This window comes from Grammomys surdaster, unplaced genomic scaffold, assembly GCF_004785775.1.
Source record: "Grammomys surdaster isolate TR1022 unplaced genomic scaffold, NIH_TR_1.0 255, whole genome shotgun sequence".
In the NCBI taxonomy this organism is placed as follows: Eukaryota; Metazoa; Chordata; class Mammalia; order Rodentia; family Muridae; genus Grammomys; species Grammomys surdaster.
Genome location: NW_021604696.1, coordinates 10,462,795 through 10,490,575, shown reverse-complemented (window position 1 = coordinate 10,490,575; position 27,781 = coordinate 10,462,795). Strand labels below are relative to the sequence as shown.

At 40.8% G+C, this 27,781-nt stretch overlaps 1 protein-coding gene across 2 annotated transcripts; it reads right to left on the bottom strand.

Moving 5' to 3' along the window:
- Window positions 1–44: 44 nt before the first annotated feature.
- On the bottom strand, window positions 45–27,781 carry Il1rl1 (interleukin 1 receptor like 1). Of its 2 annotated transcripts, XM_028775391.1 has the most exons (11): window positions 27,667–27,781; window positions 17,252–17,504; window positions 16,582–16,792; window positions 15,601–15,775; window positions 15,338–15,500; window positions 13,664–13,732; window positions 12,236–12,377; window positions 11,435–11,580; window positions 7,903–8,049; window positions 6,232–6,399; window positions 45–2,690 (listed from the first exon to the last, which is right to left on the bottom strand). In XM_028775391.1, the coding sequence occupies exons 2-11, from the start codon at window positions 17,328–17,330 to the stop codon at window positions 2,287–2,289; spliced, it is 1,704 nt and encodes a 567-aa protein (XP_028631224.1). In that variant the 5' UTR covers window positions 17,331–17,504; window positions 27,667–27,781; the 3' UTR covers window positions 45–2,286. The 2 variants fall into 2 exon arrangements, with proteins under 2 accessions (XP_028631224.1, XP_028631225.1); XM_028775392.1 differs by lacking the exon at window positions 7,903–8,049 and having other exon boundaries at window positions 17,252–17,528; window positions 27,667–27,722.

The window sequence follows — 27,781 nt, the reverse complement described above, 5'->3', positions numbered from 1 at the left end:
GACACAGGGTTTCTCTGTGTAGCCCTGGTATCCTGGAACTCACTCTGTAAACCAGGCTGGCCTTGAACTCACAGAGATCCACCTGCCTCTGCCTCTCAGGTTAAAGGTGTGCATCACACTGCCCAGCACAATTACATGCAAATAGTTTAGAATTGTCAGAATAATCTCAAAAGCAAATAAATAATAATTGTCTTCAGTCCTTTTCGGTGGATGGAGCAGCAGGCATGAGGAAGCATCTGTTCCCAGAGATGAGACGGGAGAGCATTTCCATGTTAGAGGTCTTCATTCAGAACAATCACAGAACGCACTCACATTCCTAAGGCTCACTATGAGATTCCATATTCACAAACATTAGTATTTATGGAATTATTTCTAAAATCCAAATACTTCTATTTTCTCTTAGCAAAAGAATCCAGTATGGTATTATGTCTCATCCGACCTAAGAAAACTACTATTTGAGGATGTAAAGGAACTTTCTCCCAGCCACAGAGCTAGTTACCCAGAGCAAGGATTCCATTATCCAGAACAAGGATTTCCTCCTGATTCCATGTCCTGTGACATGAGACAGTTATATACAGAGCATGCTTTTCATCGGTCAGTTTTTGACAACTCACTAAAAGTAGGTGAAGCTGTCAAAGAACACAGCCATCTACTACAGCGGGACAGGTGGATTAATCAAACCATCCAATCACAGGATGGATGCATGGGTGATCACCTTCAGCTAAAACTTCAGCCTTTAAACTGAACGTTAGCAAATGTTTCCCTGGCAATCCAACTTAAGGGTTCAGATTAAGAGCATACAGTCCCCAGAAGAACGGGCTACCCTATATCCTCCACACATACTTCTGCATATGGCTTCTCTGCAGCCTCGTATGTTGACCATGAGGTCAACATTTCCCTCAAAAGTCTCCCAAATTCTGTTTTCATTGTCACCTCAGAGTGGAGTCCCATCACCAACTGAGGAACTCAACTAAGGCAGGACTCATATCTATCAGCAAAATACAAGGTACCAGTAAGACACTTGCCTAAGCTCTGGGTCTACTCCCTGAGTGCCTAGGGCCCCACAGTATGTGTGTTCTCCTGGAGAAGACTGTCCAGAGAACCTCTGACTACAGATTAAGTCTGTTCTGTCCAAATTCCCTACACATTTTATAGGAGTATCACAAAACTAAGCTTCTCACAGTGACAGATACACTTCAGTAAGTAGGTAGATATGCCCGGGCAGACATGTTTCTCATGCTGCCTGCTTCAGCTGGAGTCTGCAGCACAGGCTGAGATGAGACATTAGGAACATCTGTAAATTTTAAAGAAGTCAGCCACGAGTTTTCATTATGGTCGGAAATAGGAAAAAATGCCAAGTCTGTATTGTACAACCTCAGCTATAAAACTTATTATGTATAAACTTTAATTTTATTTTAAAATACAGACTTACCAAAATTAATCTTCAGAGTCGTGATTTTTATTATATTTCCTTTCTATTATTTTTTTATATTTTATTATATATTCTTCGATACTTTATGCTTTCTAATCCATCTTTATTACTTTTAAAGTGATAAGGAATTTCTAAGGAGAATGAAAAAATATATAAAAGACATTTAGAACTGAAAAATGCTCTACTGTAACAGCAATTTGGATAAGATGTTCTACCAAATCTGGCGATATTGACATGACAAAACTCGGTAACTGACAAAAAGTAAGAAATTGTGGTGTGTTAGGAATGAGGTTTACTACTGGTCCTCTGCTTCTAGGGATGAGACTGCTCTTTGAGATGAATCAGAACATTATTCTAGAAGTGTCCACTTGATATTCAGAATGGATTGTTGAATGAGAGGGGAGGCCCTTGGTCCTATGGAGGCGCCATGCCCCAGTGTAGGAAAATGCTAGGGTCAGGTGAGGTGTGAGTGGGCAGGTGAGTGGGGGGAGCATCCTCATAGAAATAGGGGGAAGGGAGATGGAAAGTTTGTGGAAGGGAAACTGAGAAGGAGGATAACATTTGAAATGTAAATAAACAAAATAACCAATAAAAAATTTAAAAAAAAAAAGAAGAAACAGAGAGATAAAGAAAATAAAAGGACTCAGGGATTGATCTTGTGCCATGAAAGAGTGAAGTAGGCAAAGGAAACCAGAAACAAAGGATGTATGACTCTTCCCACAACCAGGAAAACAAACCAGAGTCGCTCATTAGCTGAGACTTGTGGTCCCCAACCTTGACATTTCAAGTTTTCACACTTTCACTTTGGCACCTACTGTTGGAACTCCCCAGTTCTGGGTAGGCAGGTCCACGACTCAAAAGTGTTTCAGATCCAAGCACTCCTTGCCACTCAATGGAGCAGCAACAGATGCCATCTTGGGGGGTCTTTTCGGTACTGGCATTTGGTATCTCACATGCTTCCAGAATCTGGAGTTTAAAGACTGCTTGTAGGCCACGTGGTCTTCCCTCCACTTGATGGTTCCCTGCATTTTCACAAGATGCTGGAGAGAATCTTGCAGGTCCCCAACCTGCAATCTGCTTGCCTTACCCGGAGACTCCATTTCAATAAGAATCACCTTGGAGTTGTTCTGGATGAGGGCACTATGCAGAGCAATCTCCTGCTCGTAGGCAAATTCCTTGCTGTGCATCATGTGAGGAGCCAGGACAAACACTTGTCGTCTGCTCTTCTGGATACTGCTTTCCACTACAGTGGCTGCATCTACAATCAAGAGATGGATGGAGACTTCCTGTCATTCCTTTTGTAAGTTTAGTGCTTGAATCATGAATGCTCTGGACATAAAAAGATGGAAGACTCTGAGCTGATAGAGTCATATTCAGAAAGCAGGAATGAAGTTACCAACTTTGCTACAAAAACATCTTTCCAAGGGCCTTGTGTTTACTCAGATAAATCAATGCTAACAAAGAATCTTCCCAGCAACCTGGGAAAGTGAAGGTCTCACAGTCTATCATTTCATGGGAGAGGCAGAGTGGACTTCAACGGAGCGTGGAAGACAGGTAGCCAGAACCTATACACAGTACACTGGCCACCTATCAACCTATCAAGGGAAGAGCCATGTTCTATTGGCAGCTTTGATGTAACTGGCTGGAGGAGAGATCAGAGTTTGTGCATTTATGGACAGGAAGTAGAAACTATCCAACAGAGTACTGTCATCTGACAAAGACAATACAGGCTTGATCCCTAGAGAACATTCAAACATCTGAGTTTGGCTGACATGGAAGTAGGAAGGAGAAATGAAGATCTGGCAGCTACTTAGAGCCCCATAGACAAGTGGAGAGCCTACAGATGCTTGAAGAGATCTGAGACACAGAAAGAACCTTAGTTGTCAACAGGAGAGCTCTCGAAGCAAAGAAGAGCCCCTAGGAAGAGCAAGACCATACCTTCATAACTTGTGCATCTTCAGGTCTTTTATAACAGTGTCAGCATTGATCAGATATTTGAGAAGAATCCAGATTGCCCTGTGTGTACTCCTTCCAACCTACTGGTACTTAAATCCCTCTCCTTTAGAAGACATGTCAATTTTAAAAAGTTAAAATAAGGCCTAGGCTTATGATATTCTGTCTCCATTCTCATTCTAAACCCTTGCTGGTTTCTGAGGAATCAAGGAAAACTTGACAGAAAGGTGAGAACATTCCTGGCCTAAGGGTATGGAGGGCAGAAAAAAAGAAAGAAAGAAGGAAAGAAGGAGAAGAGAGAGAGAGAGAGAGAGAGAGAGAGAGAGAGAGAGAGAGGAAGGAGGAAAGAAGGAAAGGAAGGAAGGAAGGAAGGAAGGAAGGGAGGGAAGGAGGGAGGGAGGGAGGGAGGGAGGGAGGGAGGGAGGGAGGGAGGGAGGAAGGAAGGAAGGAAGGAAGGACCATTGCTGGCACTGCTGGAGTTGAGATAAAGCTATCTAAAGTAAGTGAAATTAGCTAAAAATACTAAGAAGCAGAAGTCGCTGTCCTGCTGCCCTGGGAACACAGATTTGTAAACTGTGTCAGCAACATGACGAAAATCAGCAGGATATTTCCCAGGTCTTTCATATATCTTTGCCATAGCTGTCTGGATATCAGAATCAAAACCTTTTTCTCAATTCTGTTAGGTCTCCTGGAGAGATTAGCAAGTTTCAGAGATGGCTCTGCCCAACTGTAAAGGATTATAACCTTCTCCTCACTTCACAAGCCTTTAGACTCTGAACCATTCCTGCAGGAGATTTTCTAGCCCTCAGAGCACAGAAAGACAGATTGGAGACCATTACAGAAAACCACAGCTGGTCAAAAAGCAGAAAGCAAGCAGTGGTGGGATCCCAAGTCACAACTGGTGATCTACAACATGACTCCTTCACCTAAGGCTCAGGGGACATCTGGGGACAGGGAGAGGAATGATTCTAAGAGCCAGAACACTAGGTCAGCTGCTGTGAGGTTGTGTCTCCTAGAAATGCCAGGGAAACTTCACCCATGACACCTTATCATGCATATGACCTGAGTATGTACAATACCAACAGATATGCTACAAAGAAGGAAGGAAATCTCATGAGGCCCAAGCCATAGTGAAAGAGCGACATACAATTAAGAAATGTCAAAAGTAGGAGAGCTGCTTGGATGAGCCCTGTAATTGATAAGCAGGCTAGATGATATGTTTAGGTGTGCTTGCGTGCATGTGTATGTATGTGTGGATGCATGCATGCATGCATGTGTGTGTGCATGTGTATGTGTGACATGTGTGTGTATGCATGTACATGCGCATGAGTGTACATGAGTGTATGTGCGTGTGCATGTAAGTGAGTGTATATGTGTGTGTATGTGTGGCATATGTGTGTATGTGTGTGCATGTGTGTATGTGTGGTGTGTGTGTATATGTATGTGTATGTGTGCGTATGTCTCTATGTGTGTCTGTGCATGTGTGTGTGTGTGTGTGTGGTGTGTCTATGTATGTGTGTATGTGTCTATGTGTTTGTGTGTGTGCAGCGATAATAACAAAAAGGCATGATTTAGAAGAAGCAAGATAGAGGGACTGGAAGGAGGAAAGAAAGGGTAGAATTGACGTAACATTTAGCTTTAATCTTCCGAGTTATTCTAGTGTGATGCAACGGAAACAAAGTTGAGGCAATAGTGGCTAGCGCACAGCTAACTCATATACCATGTTCCACCCACACGGCTGTGGACACCTCACTGTTAGCACAGGAGTTGGGTGAGAAGAGTAAACAGTGAGCATCTCCTGAGCAACAATCTGAAAGCTCTGGTCTTGGGACAACAAGATGGCTCAGTAAGTAAAGATGCTTGCCACCAAGCCTGAGGATCAGAATTAGATCCCCAAGCCCCAGATGATAAAAAGAGAGAACTGGCTCTTTGTAAGTTGACTTCTCACTGTCACAGACATGACACACACACAACATATATGTAATCTAAAAATAACTCTGCTCTAAGTCAACCATGGTGGTTCATGCTATATCATAATCCACATGTGCGTTAAGCCAGCTTGTACTACATAGTGAGTTCCAGGCCAGCCAGGGGGACCAGGAAAGACCCTGTCTCAAAATAACAATCAACCAATAGTAAATTTCTGGTCTTGAATCTAATCTGAGATGACTCTCAACGAAAGTCCTTCACCAATCAACAAGAGGTCATTGCATAAATTATTTTTTTGTTAATAAATGTTAAAATATTCTAAGTTAAATTTCTTATTGCAACATAACATATCACAGAATAATATAACATATTAGCATTGTATATGTAACAATACACAATGACAATGTAATAATACATTATAATATAATAATATAATGTAATAAATAATTTCTATGACATGTAGGGTATGAACATCAAAATTACCTCTACTCACTACTATGAAGTTAGTATGATTTCAAAACAGAATGTTAAGTTTAAAAATGCAGCGTCGAGAACATGTGTGTATAGTTCACACATGTTAAACTAAACTAAAAGGCTGAGGAACTAAAAGGCTGATGTAAATATGTAACTCTCACTCCTTACTCATTTTACTAAAGTTTCTTATATTTAAAAAAAAAATTACATCTATGCAGAATGCCTTAGACACCATAATGACATTTTGTAACGTGTGTTTCTGTGGCTCTCCTTTCCCCGTCTCTCACACCCCCTTATTAGCTGCCTCAGGATCCTTCGAGATCTACAGGTCCTTTTCCCTACCCCCTCCCTCCTCACTATCTAGCATTATCTACGAATAGTCTCCTTTCCAGGATTTTTTTTTTCAAAGAATTTTAACCCCTGACCTGTCTTCTTCGATTTACCTTGCCCAGGCAGCAGGTCTCTCCCATAAATGCACAACTTGTAGCCACACTTATTTTCAAGAACGTTGGGCAGAGTGTGGTGAACGAAGTACTCCACAGAGCTGATTTTTGCTGCGCTGCCCCGGAAGACCCGAGGGTAGATGATGTAAGCATCATAGAGCTTGCCATCTGAGAAGGAAGCCAAGAAGTACAGCTTCATTTACTGCTGAGTCTCAAACCTCCCGCCTGTCTTCTGAAGGACAGCTCTTACCAAGTTTTACGGCTGTTAGTGATGGCCCTCCATTCCCCCCACCCCCACAATACTCTAAAATCAAGAGTTACCATCAAAGTATGGCTATAAAATTTGACCAGGAAATAAGAGATCTGGACCAAAGATTTGTTTGTTGTTTACCATCTTAGCTTGAATGATAAAGAACAGAGTCTTCAAAATACTTCAAGTTTGTTTATAAGCTGTTAGTGTCTATTATCATGGGTGGGGTGAGGTCCTTGTCTGCCTATTGACTGTTATATTTTCCCTACACAGTATTCCTCATTTAACTACAGAGCACAGGCACAAAGACCTCCAGTCGCTACCTGAAGCCACAGATAGTACTGAGCCCTCTAGTCAACACTTTCTCCTACACACACATACCTAAGACTAATTTATAAACTTGTCAAGGTAAGAGTTTAACAACCATAGCTAGTAATGAGCATGGAACAATAGACTAAAACAAATGCATGGCATCACTACTCCAGCACCCGAAGGCCATTACCTCGATGTAAAACAACTGTCCCTCAAACACAAGCCCCATGAAACTGCAGCAGTAAGCCTGTTAACAAATAGTGTAGTTGGCTAGTGCTGTGTTGTTATATGTTATACATTGTCCACTATACAACATGGATACACTGAACAGACAATTCCTGTCCAAGGCAGGACAGTCACATATCTCAGAATTATGCTCAACTTAAAACTCACGTTTGTTTCTTTCATCAATTGCTTATTTAATCTTTACATGCTTCAGCTGACCTTAGACAACTGAAACTCCAGAAAGCAAACTCAAGGAGATATGGCAACCATGCTACTTCCTTGGGAGTTAACATGCTAATGGATAATAGTAACAAGAAAGTCGAACTTCTTAAGGGCTCTAAATTTCCCACAAATCAAACAACCTCCTGCTAATTGATTGCTTCATGCACAAACAGCTAACGTAGGCTTTTTCAAATGAAGGCTTCAAATCCTCCACTTCACCAGGACTCTTTATTTTACATGTGTAAAGCTTGTGCACGTGTGTACTCATGGAACGAGGATTCAAGGGAAATGAACATGTATTCTGATGCCCTCCATAACCTGCTCACACTTGAAACGTGGGATGATCGTATTGTCCTTTCGTAAAGGTTTATTAACATGCATTTTCCAAAACATTGAACCTGTCTGGGCCTCAAACAGAGTCTGTTATGCAAACTCACTAGGAATAGCAATCCCACCAAGAAGAATATTGGAGATGAACATCTGAATGTCAGGGGTACACTAACAGAGAGGCATGGAAAATGATCTGTGTAGACTCAAAAATCTCACGAATGAGGTTACAAAGAAAACAGAGATTAGGTTTGGCAGCAAAGCATCATCAAACAAAGAACCAATAGTCCATGGGACTTTTTCTTGTGAAGAGAATCTTGAAAACAGATACTCACCATTCCAAGTTTTGTAAGGTGTCACTATATCTCTCCAGAACAGAGCAACCTCAATCCAGAACACTTTTAAGACTATCACCAAGACATTGATAAACATTAGCAATAAACTACAGCTGGCAGCTAGGTAGTAGATGCTTTGGTGATCAACTATCAAGAGATGGGGAGATGGGGAAAACTGTCATTAGCATTAGGAAAATAAGACAGATGGATGGTTGAATGAACTTGGACATCCCCAGAAACCACAAGGCATTCCTACCCAATAAGCCAACATTGAATTTTCAACAATACTTTCAAAATCAACAAATCAATTTTCTTAGCACATAGTCTGGGCAAGTTTGGAAGCTTGGTAGTACAGCATGTGCTTAAAGGTAAAGGAGCACACAGATACATGTAAACCCAGCTAAGATAGACGGCAAAAAGGATTTCAGCTGACAGAGGCATTTTGAACAGAGATTGCTCTATGCTAAAATAAGGAAGAAAGGCTTCCTACAGAATGGATCACTAAAAGATGAGGAAGACTCGGAAAGGTATAGAAAAAGCAACACTCTCCTGTTCAGACAGGATGCTGAGGCCATGTGCAGAGGTAGTAGAGTGTGTTCTGAGAACTGTAGTAACTACGTTTGAATAATTAGTGGAAGGTGTGGTCAGGGTTGTGCATGATCAAAGACTCTTCCTAGGGAACATGTCCTAATGTGAAAGGGTATTAGAGACAAAAGTGCTTTTCAGCAAGATTAATCTGACGGTAGTGGAATGTTTGTATGTATGGGAAGGGCTGTGATGTGTTCAAGGAATATAACCGGGCGGGTATTTGGGGGGGAAGATGAAGTTTGGAACTCATGAAATGATAAGAATGGGATTGGTAAGGTCAGTGTTTGTTGGCAGCCCTAAGGAACATGAGTCAGTAGATCAGGAAGTTAACTGTATCCAGGGGGTGGAGAATATAGGAAAGACCCACAGTTGCAGGACATGGAGTATTGTGATGGAGACATCAAATCACTGGGTTCTATAATCTTGACACCTTCCAGTATTGAGATCTTCCTTCAACTATCTCTCAGCTGAGTCCCGCATTCCTTGTTTCACAAAACACACAGGAAACATGATTTCCAACTGTAGGAACTTGTAAGACACATGTACAAGTTGGACATAGGAACTGCTACCATTCAAGGTATGCTTGGCTGTTTTAACCATATGATCCTCATAGTCTTATTAGAAGTGGTGCTGTTTCTACACGAATATGAGGAGATTCTTAAGTCAGATCTGGTAAGTGGTTTGTTTTCATTTTATTTGTAAATCCTCATGCATAGGCTACAAGACCTGGCATGAAAATCTCTGCTAGTAGTGACAAATTCCTCTACCATCCTTGAAAGTTCACCATCTCTCTAAATCCTGGAAAAGGAACTCAAGACACTAAAGTCTTGTGACCCAAAGATGAGGAAAGAACTCAAAACTGGCCATTGCTTGCTGTCTTTGCTGCTTTAGGTTTAAGTAAGAACATCCCAAGGGGCTTGTTCAGAAAAATTGTCTTAAAGTCCCACTGGATGCAAGCTAGGAAGGTACAGAGGGTATGGAAGAGACACGTCTTCTAGGAACTTTTGTGGGTGAAGTACCTGTGTGAGTGACTAAACTGTTTACACAAGGCAAGATCTTGATTCAAGATGATCCAAAAAATTGATGTTCAACATCTACCTACGTGCTTATGACTTTGTAAACTACAAGTAGTGTTCACGTCAATGACTAGCCGCAAATGCTTCTTGACAGTGTTTATAAACAGGAAAATGCCATCTGTGTTGAATCCTGGGTCTAGAATTACAGTTTTTGGCAAGGCCTTAGGCTCACTCTGTCCTTGCTTCATTGACTTAGTAAGCAAAATTGACAAATTGTATGGGGTGAGAAGATAAATGAGAAATTCTAAGGCATAATTAGATCTGGCTTCAACATAGAAAACATTGAATATGAATATGAATTATTGTTATCACAGACACTCTATTTGCACCTAATGGTGGTTAGAAATATGCAGAGAGAGGCTTTTTAAGTTTTTTGATTTTATACTTTGAGAAATATCAGAATTCGTTATAATCATTCAATAACAATGGACATGATTTTTGTTTAACATTCCATGTTGTTCAAACAGTATGAACACATTTATTTGAACAGCAATAAGTAAATTAAAAATAAACTGGAAAATACAAAATCACACACCAACAAAACATATACAAAATTACAGATAACACAAATATAATTCCAATACAAACTAAAGAACTCTCAGAAATCTAGACAATAGATCCTGTTAGCAGAGGAAGGCACTGAGGTCTCAGGATAATGCCCAGTAAGACTAGGGAGTTGGCTTCTCTTTTCTTGTAGAATGTGCAGTGACCACCATCATCTCATAACACAGTCACCCCGAGTAGCACCATTATCAGGGACAGATGCTAAGACCTCACTGAACACGACAGCACTAAAATCCATCTATGAGTCACAACTCTGGCCAGCTAGGAATCAAAACTCTCTTTTATAAAATGTTACAAGTCAGAGGCTCTAAAATCAAAACCAAAACGAGAAATATCCTGGCTGGGTAGGGTGACACACAGCTTTAATCCCAGTACCTGCGAGGCAAAGGCAGGTGGAACTCCAGGAGTCTAAGGACAGAGTGGTCTCTATGGTAAAAACAAACAAAAGAAGACAAACAAAACCAATAAAAATCCAAAATGCCACTTCAGGCAGAGACATAGCATGGCTGTATCCAATAGGTACCTCTGCCCTATCCTTTTAATCAATATATTCATCCAAATAAATGCCTCACATATTGCTATGAGCTTAGAGTCAGTGTCTCTTTCTCTCCCATGCTCTCTTGATATTTGAAAGCAATTAAAAATGTTTTTACATTAGTTGTATTGCCATTAAGGTAGTTGTCAGTATCATAAGAGAGTGATAAGGATAAAAAATGTTTACTCTTTTAAAATGGGATCAAGTTTGTCATCTATCTATCATGATGACTGTACCTGTCATCCTAAGGACCAAGCAAGGAAATTAATAACTGCCCAGAATGAAAGGCAGTGTAAGTTGTTTTTCATGACAAGATTACACAAAGAGACACAGCAGGGTTGTTACTGCTCTGAATCCAGTATCAACACCAATGTCCCTTGTAGCCTGTGCCAAGGAGGACTGAAGAGGTCAATATCAGGTGAGAAGGAGCCCAGAGAGAACGAAAGGAGAGGAGAGAGGGGGTTGAGATCACATGAGGAAAAGTGAAGAGAGGGGGAGGGCTGTGGGGAGAACAAGGAGGAGGGGAACAGAGAGAGGAAAGATACAATGACAGAGAGTCCTACTGGAAGACAGAAACCTTCTGGAAAGACCAGATTTAAGGAGCTTCCTCAACATGAGAAGCACATTTGATTAAACTGGTCAACTAGTCCCACGATCATGTCAGATTCCCTGGGACCAAGCTACAACACATAGTCCTCTGAGAAAACGGATGCAGTTTGCAGCTGATTCAGCCAATGGAGTCAAGCACTGTGTGAGGGACACTCCTTACTTGGTTGCTTCCTTCTCAGTCTTACGGTGCGGTTTACCCAGCCGTCAAAGTTCAGAGCCAGACATTCATATTCCAGAGACAAGTCCTTGTCTGTCACACCAGTTATCCTTAACACTGAGGTTAAACAAGTCATGTCATCGCTGGAACTGAAAAAAGCAACATGTTACTGATAGTTTCCTGGCAAGTGCTGACTGTGAGGAGAGAGAGAGGGATGTCACAACTTCAATTTAGAAATAGCTGGGCATTGTGATCTATGGCCATATTATATCCCAATCATGGGATATAGTAATTCCATCATTCAAGAAGCAGGAGGATCTCTGTGAATTTGAGGTCAAGCTGGTCTACACAGGGAGTTCCAGGCCATTCAGAGTTACCTAGGTAAGACCTTGTCTAGATATAGATAGATAGATAGATAGATAGATAGATAGATAGATAGATAGATAGATAGATATAGATGATAGAAAGAAAGATAGATAGAAAGATAGATAGATAGATGATAGATAGATAGATAGATAGATAGATAGATAGATAGATAGATAGATGATAGATAGATATAGATAGATAGATGATAGATAGAAAGATAGATAGAAAGATAGATAGATAGATGATAGATAGATATAGATAGATAGATAGATAGATAGATGATTAGATAGATAGATAGATAGATAGATAGATAGATAGATAGATAGATAGATAGATAGATAAATGATAGATAGATAGAAGATAGATAGATAGATGATAGATGATAGATAGATGATAGATAGATAGATAGATAGATAGATAGATAGATAGATGACATGCCTTTTATTTTGACCTTCCTCTTCTTGAATTCTTGCTTCACCAAAATTTCTGACTGTTGTTTCGTTAACCTGCCACAGGACAGCAGCCAACACCTGAGAGCCTTTGCCAAAGCAAGCCGAGCAGGTAATACTTGCTGATTTTCCTAGATAAGAAGCGAAGAGGTTCATTACAGAAGTTCAGTTCTGTAAGTGACATTCAGTTTCACTCAGTGTAGTAAACCTGCAGTCAGTTCTGCTAACATCCCCTCCTCATCTTCCTCCTGTCCCTTCTTTGTCCTCCACACCTCCTCTCAACTCATGGGGCACTAAGCTTGCTCTAGCCTCGCATAATCACATAGGAGTTGTTGCTAGTTAAAACATGAGTTTCTTTTTCACTGGTCTCCACCACAACTTTCTCTTCCCACAGAATTCCCCTTATCTCTCCAGAGCTACCTCTGGAGATAAAAAAACAAAACAAACAAACAAACAAAAACAAAAAACAAAAAACTTTACCCAACCCAATCCAACTATCAACTACCCTGGATGTCAACATTCACAGGTTACTCTCCAATGTCCCATTAAAACCCCTTAACTTGAGATGTTCTTTTAGAAGTGAAAACATCAGAGTTGATTTTGGCCACAGATATACACTCAACCTTCCTTTCCTAAACCTCAGACTCACACTGAAGCTTACCTAAAAATGAGGCACATAAGAGGCAAGAGACCTGAGAGTCTCTGGAACAGCAAAGCTGTGGAAAAAGGAATAGAGGCTACCACACTGCAGGTGAAAATCTAGTAGCAGAGACGTAAGCTGATGATACAGTTAGATGCTATTCGTTGGCAAGGAAGAGGAAGGGAGGAAGGATTGCACACAGGAGGTTATGTATGATCTTATTCCACAGAAATGAGGAACAGCCATGTGGGCAGAATAGGGAAGAACATAAAGACGGTAGTTATCAGAGAGTGGTATGCTAGGACCAGCAGTGTGACAGATGGATAGGTTACAGAGAGTGATAAGGGAGGCGTGATTCATCATAACATTTCAGACACCAAGTTCTTTTCATTGGACCCAGCTTCTAATGGAAATCAACAAGAGCAGAAGCAGAGATTCACAAATCTGTATTCTCGCTCTTTTGCTATCCATGACCTTTGGTGCACCTTTGAACATTTCTGAGACTATGTTCCTCAACAGTAAAGTGAGGACATCTGTTCCCTGGGCAGAACTGATGATAACACGGAACACTTCTATGAGAGTGCTATGATCGCCAAGGCTCAACACAAATGCAGTGATGACTTTTGCTGTGACAAGGACATGTGTTTCCATACTGTCACCTCACATAATCCCCAAGCTCTCCGCTACTAATTGCATGACCCTTCCACAGGAAACCAGACCTAAAATCTTAAGGAAACATTTTCCCAGATCAATAGAGAATTGTTTAAAATTTCTTACCTATTTCCACTTCCACTGTGTGGTTTTTTGGAGGGTTTGTAATTACTGGAAGCATAGAAAAGCCTTTTTCTTAACATTAAAAACAGAAATAAAATATAATTAGTTAAGTATTGATTAATCATCAATATAAAGCTAGTCTTTTCATAGTTCTATTTAATGTCACAGCATTGTGTCAACTCTTTTGAAAATAACCTTTGGTAGTGTAGGCACACAAATGAAACAAATGTTTTATACAATACATTTTTGTGATTACTATGACACTTTTTGATATCTTCTATTCTCTTCTATGTCATTAAGACAAATACTGTCTGATCCATTGACTGTGACTTATAAATTATTTGAGAACCATGATTCTACAGGAGCAGCACAGAAATACAGAGAAGATGACATCAATATATCCATGGCAATGATATGTTCATGAGCCCACAGGTCCACTGCTCACAGCTCTCTGCCACTGTGCTCATGTGTAGATCGAGATGTTTCTTCATCCTCCTCAGGAGATTTCCCTTCTGTCACCACTGAGATGGGGTGGAGGTGTGGAACAGGGAGGTCTCTGGATGAACCCTTTACCCTTATATGCTCATTCATTTCTGGCAATCAGGATTAAGAAACATTCAGCACTTGACATTAAACAGAGAGGCACAGACACAACTATGGTCTGGTGATGCTTATTCTCAAGCAATGGAGTATGGAAAGACTCTAGACAAAACATTGTCTCCAATATTGCTTAGTCCTATTCTTGTTCCATGACACTTGGATAGTCAGACCTCATCTCCTTGATAGAGGAACTGTGCCCAGAAAACCTCCATTCTATAAATACCATCAAATATGATTAGGAAATCTTCCACTTTAATGGCTTCTATAATGTTGAATTCATACTTGGAAAATGTTTCTTTTCTAGACAAATGACCTGCTTTGAAGATACTGATGATGTCAAAAGCATTGTAGACCAGGAATGAAACCACCTAGCAGTGAGTATAAAAGCACTGTGCCCTGTTACACTCAGGCCTCTTCATGTGTGGCTTCTATACCCATGAACTCAACTAGCTACACACGGACATTAGTGGCTTCTTTGATAACTGTTGTGTAGACTTTTTTGTGGACTCATTCCCTTCGAAGTAGTACACCTGTCTGTGAAATATTGCATTTCTTATTGCAAGCAATCCAGAGATGGGGTAGAATTTAAGAGAGGAAGTGAGTAACCTCTGAGAAAATATATAACACTGGATTATCCAAGATTTAGCTGTATAAACTCTTTGGAGATCAGCCAGAAGAAGGAAGAGGAGGAAGAGGGGGAGGGGGAGGAAGAGGGGGAGGGGGAGGAAGAAGAAGAAGAGGAGGAGGGGAAGAGGAGGAGGAAGAGGAGGAGGAGGAAGAGGAGGAGGAGGAGGAAGAGGAGGAGGAGGAGAAGGAGGAGGATTGGGTTATTCTTGAAAATTAAGCCTCCCAAAACAGAATAGCTATGGCTTTGGTTCAAAAATATAATATCTTTCCCTAGAATTTTTAAAACGTATGCTGTGTCACAACTTCCTTTCATAGTAGAGTATGTGGAAGTTAAGAGGAAGCAGAAGGGAGTAGAGTATGGAAAGAAGGTAGGAAATGCTACCATAAGTGTGCAGATCTCCCTGGTTGTGTTTGTTTGAATCTTAGCCCTTGTTGAAACCAACAGCTTACCTTCAACTGTGAATGATCTGGTGGCACTCACGATATAGTTGGTTCCGTTCTCTGTGTGCGTGAATTGACATGTGTAGTCACCTTCATCATCATGCCTCACATTGTCAATGAACAAGTAGGACCTGTGTGCCTTGAACCTTGGCTCTTGGAGAGCTTTGCAGTTCTGAAGCAACAACAACAAGACATTCCATTCTTCTCCCACTCAATTTTAACTCCCAGCTACATTACTTGTACAGATTTTATCCCAGATTTCAAATTTTTACCTTAAACCACTGAACAGGTGCTGTCCAATTATACAGGTCAATTGTTGGACACGTTATCTTGGAATTTTTATCTGATCCATGTACTGTCTGGTACATCAGATAATCAGGGATGTTACAGCTTGGCGGCCTTTTATATATGGTGACATTCAAGTATCCAGTCTTATTCAAGGTGGGGCTATTAAAAGAAGCCAAGCATTTAAAAAGAGATATTTATTACCATGATGCAGCTTAATCCAACTGTGACCCTTCAGCAATGTTGTGACAATATTTGTTGAACCAGTTGCAGAGTTAAGCCCTCTTCGTGAATTACATTATTTTATTCTCAAAGTGTTGATCTGGGAATCATAATGAATTTTACAGATGAGGCACCAAGAGACAGAAAGGTCACTTGGTGGCAGCATACTCATAACTGGTAGAAGGGCATGGGTTGGAAACTGTGGTCACCAAACCTAGGCACCACACCAGACCTGGGCTTATCTGACACTTTGTAAGTACCAGAGATGGTTTGAAATCTAAACACGTGGCAGTGTTTAGATCTGCAGTTCGGGCTGAGGAATTTGCAGACATTGACCCCAAGTCTCTGCAATCTACCTGTTTGTCAGGTTCTGGCATCTATGCCTTTCACCTAACACAGATCTTTGTGGTAATAGATGGCTGGGCTTCCATTTGCTATTCTGGCTTGTTCTTAATCTCAGAGAACATCGAGCGATTATGCCTTGTTCTAATGGGTCACTAGACAAGCTGGGCATTCTGCTAATCAGGCTGTCAATTATATATCCTGCTGTTATATATTCAATAGCCAACCCATCAACCCTCAGGTTGCTGGTCTTCTCAGTTGTACTTTCTAAGTGTCTAATCACTTTATAAATGTAAACCATTTCACTGAGAGGCAGAACACAGAGAAAAAAAGGACAGCTGGGCTATTGGCCATTGATGAAAGGGATATGTGCACAAGGCCTGTAATGGTTTCCTGATCAGTACCTTCTGATAACACAAGCATAAATCCCAGAGTCTTCCACTCTGGCTGGTAGAAACTTCAGACGATCTCTTGAGACAAAGATTCGATTTCTTTTTTGAGAAGGAATACTTTCATTTGTATTTGAGTAATACCATTCCACAGAATAAGTTGAGCGTCCTCTTTGGGGGCATCTCGCAATTAAAGCTTCATTTTCCAGACCCCAGAATGGTTTGCCTACAAATCAAAAAGTATGAACATGATCCTGAAATGTCCAAGTGAAAAGAGCACAGTTCTTCATATAACTTGATTTTAAACGGATCATATATTGTAATGTTTTGAGGAAGAGTAGGTCAACCATAAAACCCATCTACTAGATGTGGCACTTGGTGCAACAGACTAAAGAATCAACTTGAGCTAATGGCCCTGTTTGCACCTGGTCCATAAATGCTTGTAATGACTTCCACGTGAAGGTACTGTGTTAAGTCTCGATTTATATAACTCAAAAATTACAACCCACTCACAATAGGGAATTCCTTCTGAGAGACTTACAATAAAGAATGAATGAAGAGGAAATAATTCTCTAACATAAAATTCATCCCAAAACAACAGGAAGCAAGCAGCTTAAATGAGGCCAAATGTTCCCAGAATTATTTAAGTTAGAAACATACCACTCATCTGAGAATCAATACTTACTGCCCCCTGTTACTGTCAAATACATGAGAACTGTCAGAATTGCCAAAGCCCAAAGCCTCATTCTTCGTTTGTCAATCATGTGCTAATGATTGATGGCTGAGGTCCTTCTGATGGCAATGGTACAAGATGGTAACGGTGTGTTCACTGGGTGGTTGATGTGTGCTGTCTGACTTAAGGTCCCTCTGATGGCAATGGCACAGGATGGTAATGATGTATTCACTAGGCAGTTGATGTGTGCTGTCTGATGTAGGGTCTAGAAGAGAAATCAGTGTCCATGCTGAAAAATAAACCATGTAAAACCACAAGTAAAATATTTAACTTGTATTGCTTTTTACATACTTGTCTTAATTTGTCCTTGTCATAAAGGACAGTCAATTGACACACATTTATCAAATTCACATATGTCTAAGAGTAGGTTTCTGGCATACAATATTGCATTCATTCCTACTGAACCAGACAGCAGTAATCACAATGACTAGATTTTTTTTCATAATTATATCTTACCAGTCTCTTGAACATTTCCTCAAAAAAGCCAAGTTAAGAGGAAAGGAAACAAACTTTTGCATTAGACAAAAATTAAAACCATAAAATTGAGGAGAGGCTAGAAAGCACAGTGTTAATCAAAACCACAGCCATGTAGCAGGCTGGAGCAATGTGTACATGTCTGATGTTTTACACACAAGTACACACAGGTAGGCATCATAAAAAAATAATAATAATAAAAAAAAACTAAGGAAGGAAAATTTTGAACTAGAACATCAGCCAGGAGACTATCCAAAACTGTTCCCCCAAACTTTCAAAGAATAGTCAGTGCCTAGGGTTGTTCTCAAGAGTCACAGAGCTTGTCAGAGGTCTGAGAACAATAAATAATCCTTTTTTTTCTTTTAAAGAATCTATTACTGTGGCTTTTCCCTTCACCCGTAAGAAGAAGGATACAGAAATTCCCAAAGCTAGGAATAAATATGAAACTCCTTAGTGGTTTCAAGAGGGCACATTTCTTTGAATTGCAGATACTTTTTCTTTTACAGGCTTCAGACAGTTCTTGATTCTTACCTCAGATGAAGAGCTGAAGGAAATAAGCTCAGGGTCATGAGGCTACTTACAGCTCCTTCATTGAGTACCTGCAGACTAGCCATGTGGGCATGCTCTTTCTTTTTAAATACACAGATGTTTTGGCTTTTTTTTTACACCGCCCACCACGAAACTTGAGTTTTAGCCAAAATCCATGACTTGTTCAAAAATGCTGCTGTCTCACTTACTGGGAAGTCTTAAACTTACCACATAAATATTTAATCATAAGGACAACGTCATAATCCATCTCAGGGGAACTGCTTAAATCACTCTCCTCTGTTTTTTGCAGGGTCCGTGAAGCTGAGATAAACAGTGCTGTTTATCATAGTGTTCAGTCCCAAATCACACACACACACACACACACACACATACACACACCAGGCTGTCCTCCAGCTTACTCCCAGACATGACCTCTGGCTGATATCTGTCAGGGGGCACCATCGATTCCTGTGGTGTGGACAATCTCACAAACCACCACATGTTGGGGGGAGAGAGTGCAGGAGGGCATGGAGATGAGCCCCGACATGCAGGAGGCCTTCACACTCCACAGGTGCTTAGATACGTTCTATAATAGAAAGAGCATGCCAGACTCAGGCCAAAGCGGTCTAGCATCTCAGATTTCAATCTATAACTCTCAACTGGGATGAAGATAACCAAGCTGTTCTAAGGAGGCCATCATCTCTTGGGGCATCACATAAAGCAAACAGTAATGGTTGGTTTGAGTTGTACTATGCATCCCTGTCCTGACTCTATGATGAGGCTTCCTTTGATGTCTTCACTTGCAGGAAGGATTGGAGTACCATCCCCACACCAGCACCAATAGAAAAGGAATTCAAACCTCTTTGTGGTACCTCCTCTATACCTTATGTGGCTCTCTGTGACTCCCATATCAACTCTTCACTCCCCAAGTCAGCCAATGCCACACTGTTGTTCTCTCCATTGTACAAATGATGACCCAGAGGCACAGAGGAGACTAAGTAAGGGGTCCACACAACACAGCGCTAAGAGAATTAGAAACCAAGCAGCCTGGATCTAAAGACTAACCACCAAATGCAACTGAACCAGGTGCAGAAAGTCAAACTTGGAGGTACTGCTAGCTAAGGACACAACCTCAGCCAGTCCTGTATTGTTCCTTATATTGGCTGGAACTACTCCTGACATCTCTTCTCTGCCCAGTGGCTTAGACAGCTCATGGGTACTAGTGACACACACTGCAAGGTGAAAATACCAAGCCTTTGCTGTCTGAAAGCTTGACGTTGAACCCGCTCCTTGCTACTCTTAACTCTTATTATCAGGATCCTATGCAGCATGAGTCTGAGCAAAATCTAAGACCATATTATTTGGTACTAGCATCAGACTGCTTAAATAATTCAACCAAGTTCACTCAGTTGTAACTGGGGTTAAAACCACGTTGTTGAAACAAGGAAACCTTAATTCTCTTCTTTTCTCATGGGTCAACTAAAAAATGAGGGAAACAGTTGTGGTCAAAACCTTTTTCTGCTCACCATGACGGAGTTATTACAGTAAGATACTTCCCTTAACCAGGTTCTTCAAGAGGCAATAAGCCACCTCAGCCTCTATTTGGGTTTGAAGACATGGGATGCAGCTGTTTGTGAACACACAGGATACAGCATCAAGAGGCACGACTGAATGAGGAGGGCCTCCAATCAATGAACCAAACAGGAGACTTAAAGAAGCCAAGTCCTTCAGAATCTGGCTAGCATCTGCCATTTTTTCTGAAAAAATGATCTTTTATATCTTCAAACTATCTTGTTTTCAAAGTCAATGTTATAAAAATCTAACATAGTTTTGAACCCATATGTGAACCTATTTATCATCTGGTTCCCTGACATTTCTACTATGAAGTAAATTGAAACAAATCCCTCTGATACTGCTAGGAGGGCAGTCAGTTCCTTCCATTTGGACCACGGCACTGGCATGTTTTGTAACAGGATATTATGCAAAGTATATACATTAGACTTGGCCAACGATGCACTTAAGTTTAAACTACAAATGTTGTAATCCACCTGAGCTGGCTACCTGTACCCTGATCTTATCAGAAGTCCACTGTATGAGTTGGGAACTTTTTATCATATTAAAAACATACAAATATAACCAATTCCATAACTTTCAGGAGATCTTACCACACCAAGCAAAGAATGGATTACTTTGCCCTTCTGTAATTAAAGAACATTTTTAAAATTTGTTTTCCATTTTTTTCTTTTCCTAATGAAATTGTGTGTAGAGCTGTCATCCTCCAGCCACGGATCTCATAAGGCCTGTTATCACAGGAAATGCGCATTCTCTCATGAATCCTTCTATTCACCTACTCAGGCTCTGTTCATCTTTCTGCTGTAGCTGCTGTTCTGCCCCAACAATAAGAAGTACAGGCATCAAAAGAAAAGTCTTCCTTTTCAGAACCTAATAGCTGGTGTCCTCTAGCCTTGTCTCCTGACCCCCATGAAAGCTGGCTTCTCCACAACTTTTCCTATATCAGTAATGAGCACATCATCATTAGCTCAGAGCAAAATTCTTCATGCTTGATCTACCTTCCTCCATATATGTGGTGGGCAGTCAGTCCATGTGGATTAGTCACCATTTTCACCTGTGAACTCTATCCTACCTGCAACATCCCCCCACCCTCTTCATCCATGACATCATCTTGTATTTGTGTTTTATTGATAGCTCTGTGAGAGCTTTCTGGTACCTCTTCAGTATCTTCTGGATGCACTGACTCCAGAGAACCCCTAAGAATATAAGCCAACTCACACAGCTCTTTGGCACCCTTCTACTTTAGCAAGAGGAAAAAACAATATCCTAGAGTGTCTATGTGGACTTATTGCCAGGATGCTATTGCCAATCAACTCTGTGTCCCTGTGTCTTTCTGTCCTTCCTGTTCATAAGCAGAGTCCACTGTCCCCCTTGTTCCTTCTCCCAAGACACCTCATTGCAGCTACCCACAGACTAACTCTTCTCTTCCAACCTGGGTCTAAGACAGATTGTCTCCCCAAGGCTCATCCTGGTATTCTAGTTTGCTTTCCGATGCCATAATGAAACTACTCTGACCAAAAGCAACGAGGCAAGGAGGAGAGGGTTTGTTTGCCTCACAGGCTAAAATCCATCATTGAAGGAAGTCACAGAATAGGCTCAAGGCACGAACCTGGCAGTAGGAGGTGGAATAGAAACTAAAGAGGAATGCTACTTACTCTCTTTCTTTCCCTTGCATGTCAAGTCCCTGCAGGACTAGACACATCCTCTCCCACTGAGGCCAGAGAAGGCAGCCTAGTTAGGAACAGGATCCACAGGCAGACAACACGAAGGAAAGTAATTTTGACATTTATATTACTGTGTGATTTGTGTGTGAAACAGAGAAAGCTTCACGCATGAACGCACACACACACGCATGCACTCGGTTGAATGAGCCAAGATAGCCGTAGACGAAGAGTTTTGGGTCTGACACTCAAGCCTCAGGTTGTGGATGACAACAGGAGAGTGATTTACCTCTACCCAGAGACCTCAGATCTCCAGAAACACAGACTTCTCTTTGTTCTTTCATGTTTGGCCAGGCCCAAGTCACCCTGGGAAGATCCATGGGGAAACCTTGGCCACAGAAAAAGCCATCAGCAAGAATTGAGAAAGAACTCTGTGGGGGGGTGGCAGCTGTGTGAGAAAGCCCCAGCAGTTTTAATTGTCTGCATGTGCATAGTGACTAAGACATAAAGTAAGCTGTTCAGACCTCCAAGGAGTTACTGCATCTCACGCCCCTGACCATGTGTCACTGAGATGTGAATTTGTCACACCTTAATTGAGTCCAGGTGTATTTGTGTAACAGTCACTGTGACTGTGACTGTTTTCCCAGCATCAGAACTTACTGTATAAATATACATTTTAGGGAAATTCTAAAATTTTCATGAAAAGTCTAAGATTTCATATATAACTAAAATAACTGTAGCAGCGTGGTGTTGGCACAGAGTTCTACATAATAGACAAAGGCCAGAAACGGACACCTAGAAACAGACTCAGAGAGTGAGTTGGCGTTTCATGAAAGTTTATAAGCAAGTGAATGGGAAAAACATAATTTTCCAACACATGATGATAGAAAACTGGCTATGTGGAAAATTTTCATATACAAAATTAAAATCAATCATTTTATAACATAAAATCTCTTTGGTTTTGTATAGGAACTTAGACTTCACTGAAGTTAGATTGCCTGTTCTTCAAAGGATATCAAAATTTAAATATGCTAACCCAGAGTTTCTGATAAAAAAAAAATCCACACATCTGAAGAATGACTTGTATACTTGTAATTCACAAAATTCTCTTGTAAGCCAATATAAAGAAAATGAAGCAGGTAATTCGAAAATGAGGAAAAGATAAATAAAGTGAAATTTAACGAAAGAAAAGATCATCATTCAACAGTAAACTCATAATATTCAGCATTATCAATCATTACAGACATTAATATAATTAAATTTATACAACTCAATTTCACATCCAATTTTTAAAATATAATGGCAATACCAAGTATTGGAAGGCCATGTGCAGTGCCAGTTCTCAGATGCTACACGTATGTTACCTGGACAGCCTCAACTGACACCATGGCTGCATCACACTACAGTCATTTCTGATTAAGCATTTGCTGTAGGAGCCAGGAATTCCCCTGTGTATTAGCCTGACAGAGATCATAATGTATGCACACAAACAAGTACTCTGTGAGTGCCCACAGTGTCTTCACTTACAGAAGAAACACGGGACATGCAACAACACCCACCAGTAAGTACATGAACAACCACCTGTGCTCAGAGAACCCTGCTCAGCAATAAAAGAGAATAAAGCACCAATGTGTGTGACGAGAGTTAATCCAAGAAATGTTTACTGAAAGAAAGACGTCACACTTTAAAGAATCTACGTTGTGCAACCCATAGATTTTGTCTTTCAAAGCCACAAGGAACTAGGCAATGTGGAAGATGAGCATGGGTGATTATCTGTCAAGGTGTGTGTGACAAGTACAGGGGACATCACAATTGAGGTGAAGATCATAGTCTACACATTTGTGGAAACTTATTGGGCTTCATGTGTAAAGTATACATATTTTGCTTATTAGATGAACAAGATAGTATGACTAAAAAAAAAAAAAAAGTCTGCAACATTTCTCAGTACTTTAACTCCTAGAGAATTAAATCACATGTCCACAAAGAAGTCACACCCGTAATACTGAAACTGAAAATGACTCAGAAGCCTATCAACAGAATCAGTAAAGAAAAGGCATCAATAGTCAGTGATAAAAGGAAGGAATTACTGGTTTGAGGACACGATGACTTAATGACTCTCAAAGACAGCATGTTCTAAAAATATGGAATTAATTCAAAGTTAAAAAGCAAGTTCTTCCCCAAAATATCCCAAGCAAAAGACACCAAATACAGAAAAGTATGTACTATCTTTACGTGATGTTGAGCAGTGGGGATTACAGATTCTGGGAATGGAAACTAGAAGCTGCGTGCATGGTTCACTGGAAAGAGACAAAGGTCTGTTTCCTGGGAAGAAGATATGTAGCCTCTGCTGGCTGTGGCTTAGTGGACAGAGACAGCATCAAATCTCACTCAAACAGTATTCAACCATTCCTTGACTTGAGACTTCCTTCTACACATATGACAGAAGATCACAGTACTAAAGTCAGCTCTGGGGTTTATCACAGCAGGAGAAAGCTCTATATGTGATTGAAGATACATTTTTATTACTCCTTACAATGATCCCTGGAGGAAAAGATGATGCTTAATAAAAATTCCAAGAACAAATTGTTCTAGGAAGAATTCTCTTGATTCCTGTTTTTGACTGATTATCATTATTATTGTATATGTCATAGCACACATGAGTTAATCAAAGGATAACTTGTATGGAATCAATTTACTTCCTCCACCTTTATGTGGGGACAGGGAATTGAACTTGGGCTGTTAGGTTTGTAAAAGTGCCCTTACCTTCTAAGCCATCTTGCCTCCTCCTCTATCCCAGATTTTTCCTCTTCAAACCTTTGGGTAAGTTTTTCTTTACCATTTATTTTTCAGTTTTCTACGTAAAATTTAAAGCAGTCAGCCAGATTTATTTCCAGTTTCTTAGATGAAAGTCAAGATGACCTTAAAAATATTTACCAGGTCCACAGCAGAAGCACTGATGAGCCAGAATGATGGAAAGATGGAACTTCTAGAGAGTACACTGTGCCATTGTTGTGATAGAAGTCCTGCCTCAGTTTCGCACCTCTTTAGGATCAGTTACAGGATGACCCTATCAACTCTGCATGTTTAAGCCTGCCAGACTTACGGACTCTGGACTTGCAAGATCTTGTATTTGTATTATTATCTGCTACCACCATGCTACCTTCTCAAGTCACGTTGATAACCCTCAGCACTGTTGTGGCTCATACTGACTGCCAACTTTAGAAGAGCTAGAATCAGCTAAGAGAGAGCCCCTTCGGTACAACCAGGACGGTTCCTATTGGGTTAATTGAGGTGGGAAGACCCACTCTAATGGAAATAAGCATTCGCTTTTAATGACTCCACACATTTAAAGTAAGCTATGCGGAAATGCTCTTTATAAGATAGTAAGGGGGTGGGAAGTGATAACAGACATTGGAAGAAAGCCAGGTCAAGTGTCTGGATTTTGAGGGGTTCCCAAGGAAAGGTCATGGGGAGTACTCAGAGGACTGAAATGGACTAGTGACTCATTGGTAAGGATTTCCAGGCCTTAGCATTTTGTAGAGTGAAATATACCAACTCTGCAACAATCAGGCTTTCAATTGCAACATGTTGAACCTCAGAGTGCTATGGGGGTCAGACACAGGTCATTGCTTCAAACATTGAAGATATAGGAAAGTACCAGACAGAACTAAGGGATATAAAACTACTTTATGTTATAAACTTTGTACCTTAAAAGAAAAAGACAACATAAGTAAGTAAGAGGTATTTATAAGAGATTTGAATCACGATACATGATCTAAAGAGAAATATAATGTGGACAGGTATAAGAGGGTAATTTTACAACAGATGGTCTGAGAAGGGGACCTAGGATGATGGCTTGCAGAAAAACAGCTCAGGCAAGAGGGCCTGGAGCCCTGCTAAAGAAGGATGTACCAGGTCTGAGAGTCAGAGAGATCCTACAGTCCAGTGAAGCAAGGAAAGGTGAAGACGTAAGAGCACATCAGACCATCATCAGGTCTCCTGAGTCCTGAGCACTTTCACACTAGGTGGATGAAAACCAAAGCAGATTTTAGGCACTGGTCTGTATTCTTGATGTAGGTTCTAGAATATTCCGCATGACAAAATGATTTTTAAAGACACTGAGATGAAAGATAGAAGTAAATGTGGAGGCAGGAAATATACTTTCTTCATGAGGCAAGGGAAAGAATTGAGGAGAATAGACAGCTCACTGGCACTTAGGAAAGTACATTTGCTTTGAAAACCTGCCCTCTTACAGTTAGTTAGGGGGAAAAATCAACAAGATAAACAGAAAAAGAAAAGATTGCATTTGGATTGGATTTATATGGGGATGCAGGAAGTTGAGCGGGTCTTTCCATGTGCTAAGTATGGGGCTGACCACTGAACTACATCCCCACTGCATAGAATATGAATATTCAGAAAGAGAAAAGGAAGTAGTATTAGTACTTGAGAGGCTAAGGCAGGAGGTTGACTTGTTCAAGGCCAGCTAGGGCTACATAGCAAGGCTCTGTCTCAAAAAGGAAAGAAAAAAAGGATACAGAGAGAGGGAGGGAGGGAGGGAGGGAGGGAGGGAGGGAGGGAGGGAAAAAAGGAAGGAGGGAGAAAAGGAAGGAGGTAAAGAAGGAATGAATGAGCAAAGGAACCAACCAAGCAACCAATGAATGAATGAATAAAAACACAGCAGGTAAACATGTAAATGTTTGCAAGAACCAGAACCCATCCACGCACTAGTTTGTACTAGAGTGTGGTTAATAAAATTTGTTTTTAGCATTAGGGCTCTTAAAACCAGGGACACGCCCTTCCTGCCCATCACTCTTCCTATAGATTCAGTTGCTCTATGGATCCACAAATATGTAGGGACCAGGTAGGAAAATGCCTTAAGACCAAATTCTTCTCCTCAACAACTTAATTAGAAATAGGGAGAACTCCAATACCCTCTGGAAGATCTGTCCCTTTCAAATTAGCAGCTCCAGCACCCAGATAGCTGACCAAATAGAAGAACGTGCTCAGAGCAGGAAAGGGAAACGCAACAGAGATGAACTATGACAGCACTTCTTGTTCTCTCTTATCACAATACTAAGGATTCTACACCTAGTTCATGTTTAGAAACCACCGGTTGAGCTTGGTGTTAGTACCAATATGCTGGCTGGCTTTCTAGACAAGGAACCCGTGACTTAACAAAGAGAACCAAGCTACCTAGAGTCCAAGCAAATAAATACAAGATCAGGAGTTAAACACTAGGTTGGGGGTATGGCTCCATGATAGAGTACTTGACCAGCATATATGAGGTCCTGAGTTCAATGCCCCCATGCCCCACTGGACAAGAAAAAGAACATAGGTAGTGTGCAGGATTGTATAAATATGAACTGTCTCAGTTACTATCCATAGAGAATGGTCAAGGTGAGATCTAGATGTTCAGAAGGGGACTGGGGCAGTGGTGTACCCAAAGTCTGGCAGATACAGAGCACACTTCCTGTTTGGTTTTTTTCTTTTAATGTCTGAAAGAAACTACAATGAAAAACAGATGTTCTGTGGGAATGTTTTAGGCCCAGTTCTGGTATTATTTCGTTGTATATACTCTTCTGCACACCTTCAGAAGAACAAGATGTGGACTGTCGACCTGAGTGTCAAAGAAGGCACCAGGGCGGGGTTTGGGGTTGGGGGGGAGAGCTCAGTAATTTCTGACTCCTACATGGACTGATTATCCCACATCCCCGCCCCCACCATCTCTCACCATCCTCCTCACATCCCTCCCCTCTTATCCCACAGTCTCTCACTTCACTATGTCATTTCCAGGATGATCTGGTTCCCAGGGATGATTCAGGAATCCATGGGCATTCTAGAGGCATGCTCTAAAGTTTCACATCCTTCCAGAACCTCACCCTAGTCCTTCTCAACACAGTAGACCAAAATCCCATCTCATCTGCTAGGGTTCAAGAGCTCAACCTTATTACTCTGTGGCTTGTTTTTTGTTTTTTATTCTCATTAATATTGCTATTTTTCTCACAAGCGAAGTTTGTAGTGATTATCATCTTTAACCTAAGTTTGTATTGGAAAGGGGTTTTCCTTTTGAGATAAAGGCATCTTTGATTAAATAAATAATAAATGAATAAATAAACCCTCAAAGGTACTCACCATTAGCCAGTGGTCCTAGCCATCCTTCTTCTTTGGCTTCCCACCATCAGAATTTGTCAACTCCGAAAGGTGACTTCTCTAATAGCGTTATGCAAATATGGTTGTCACCCTATCT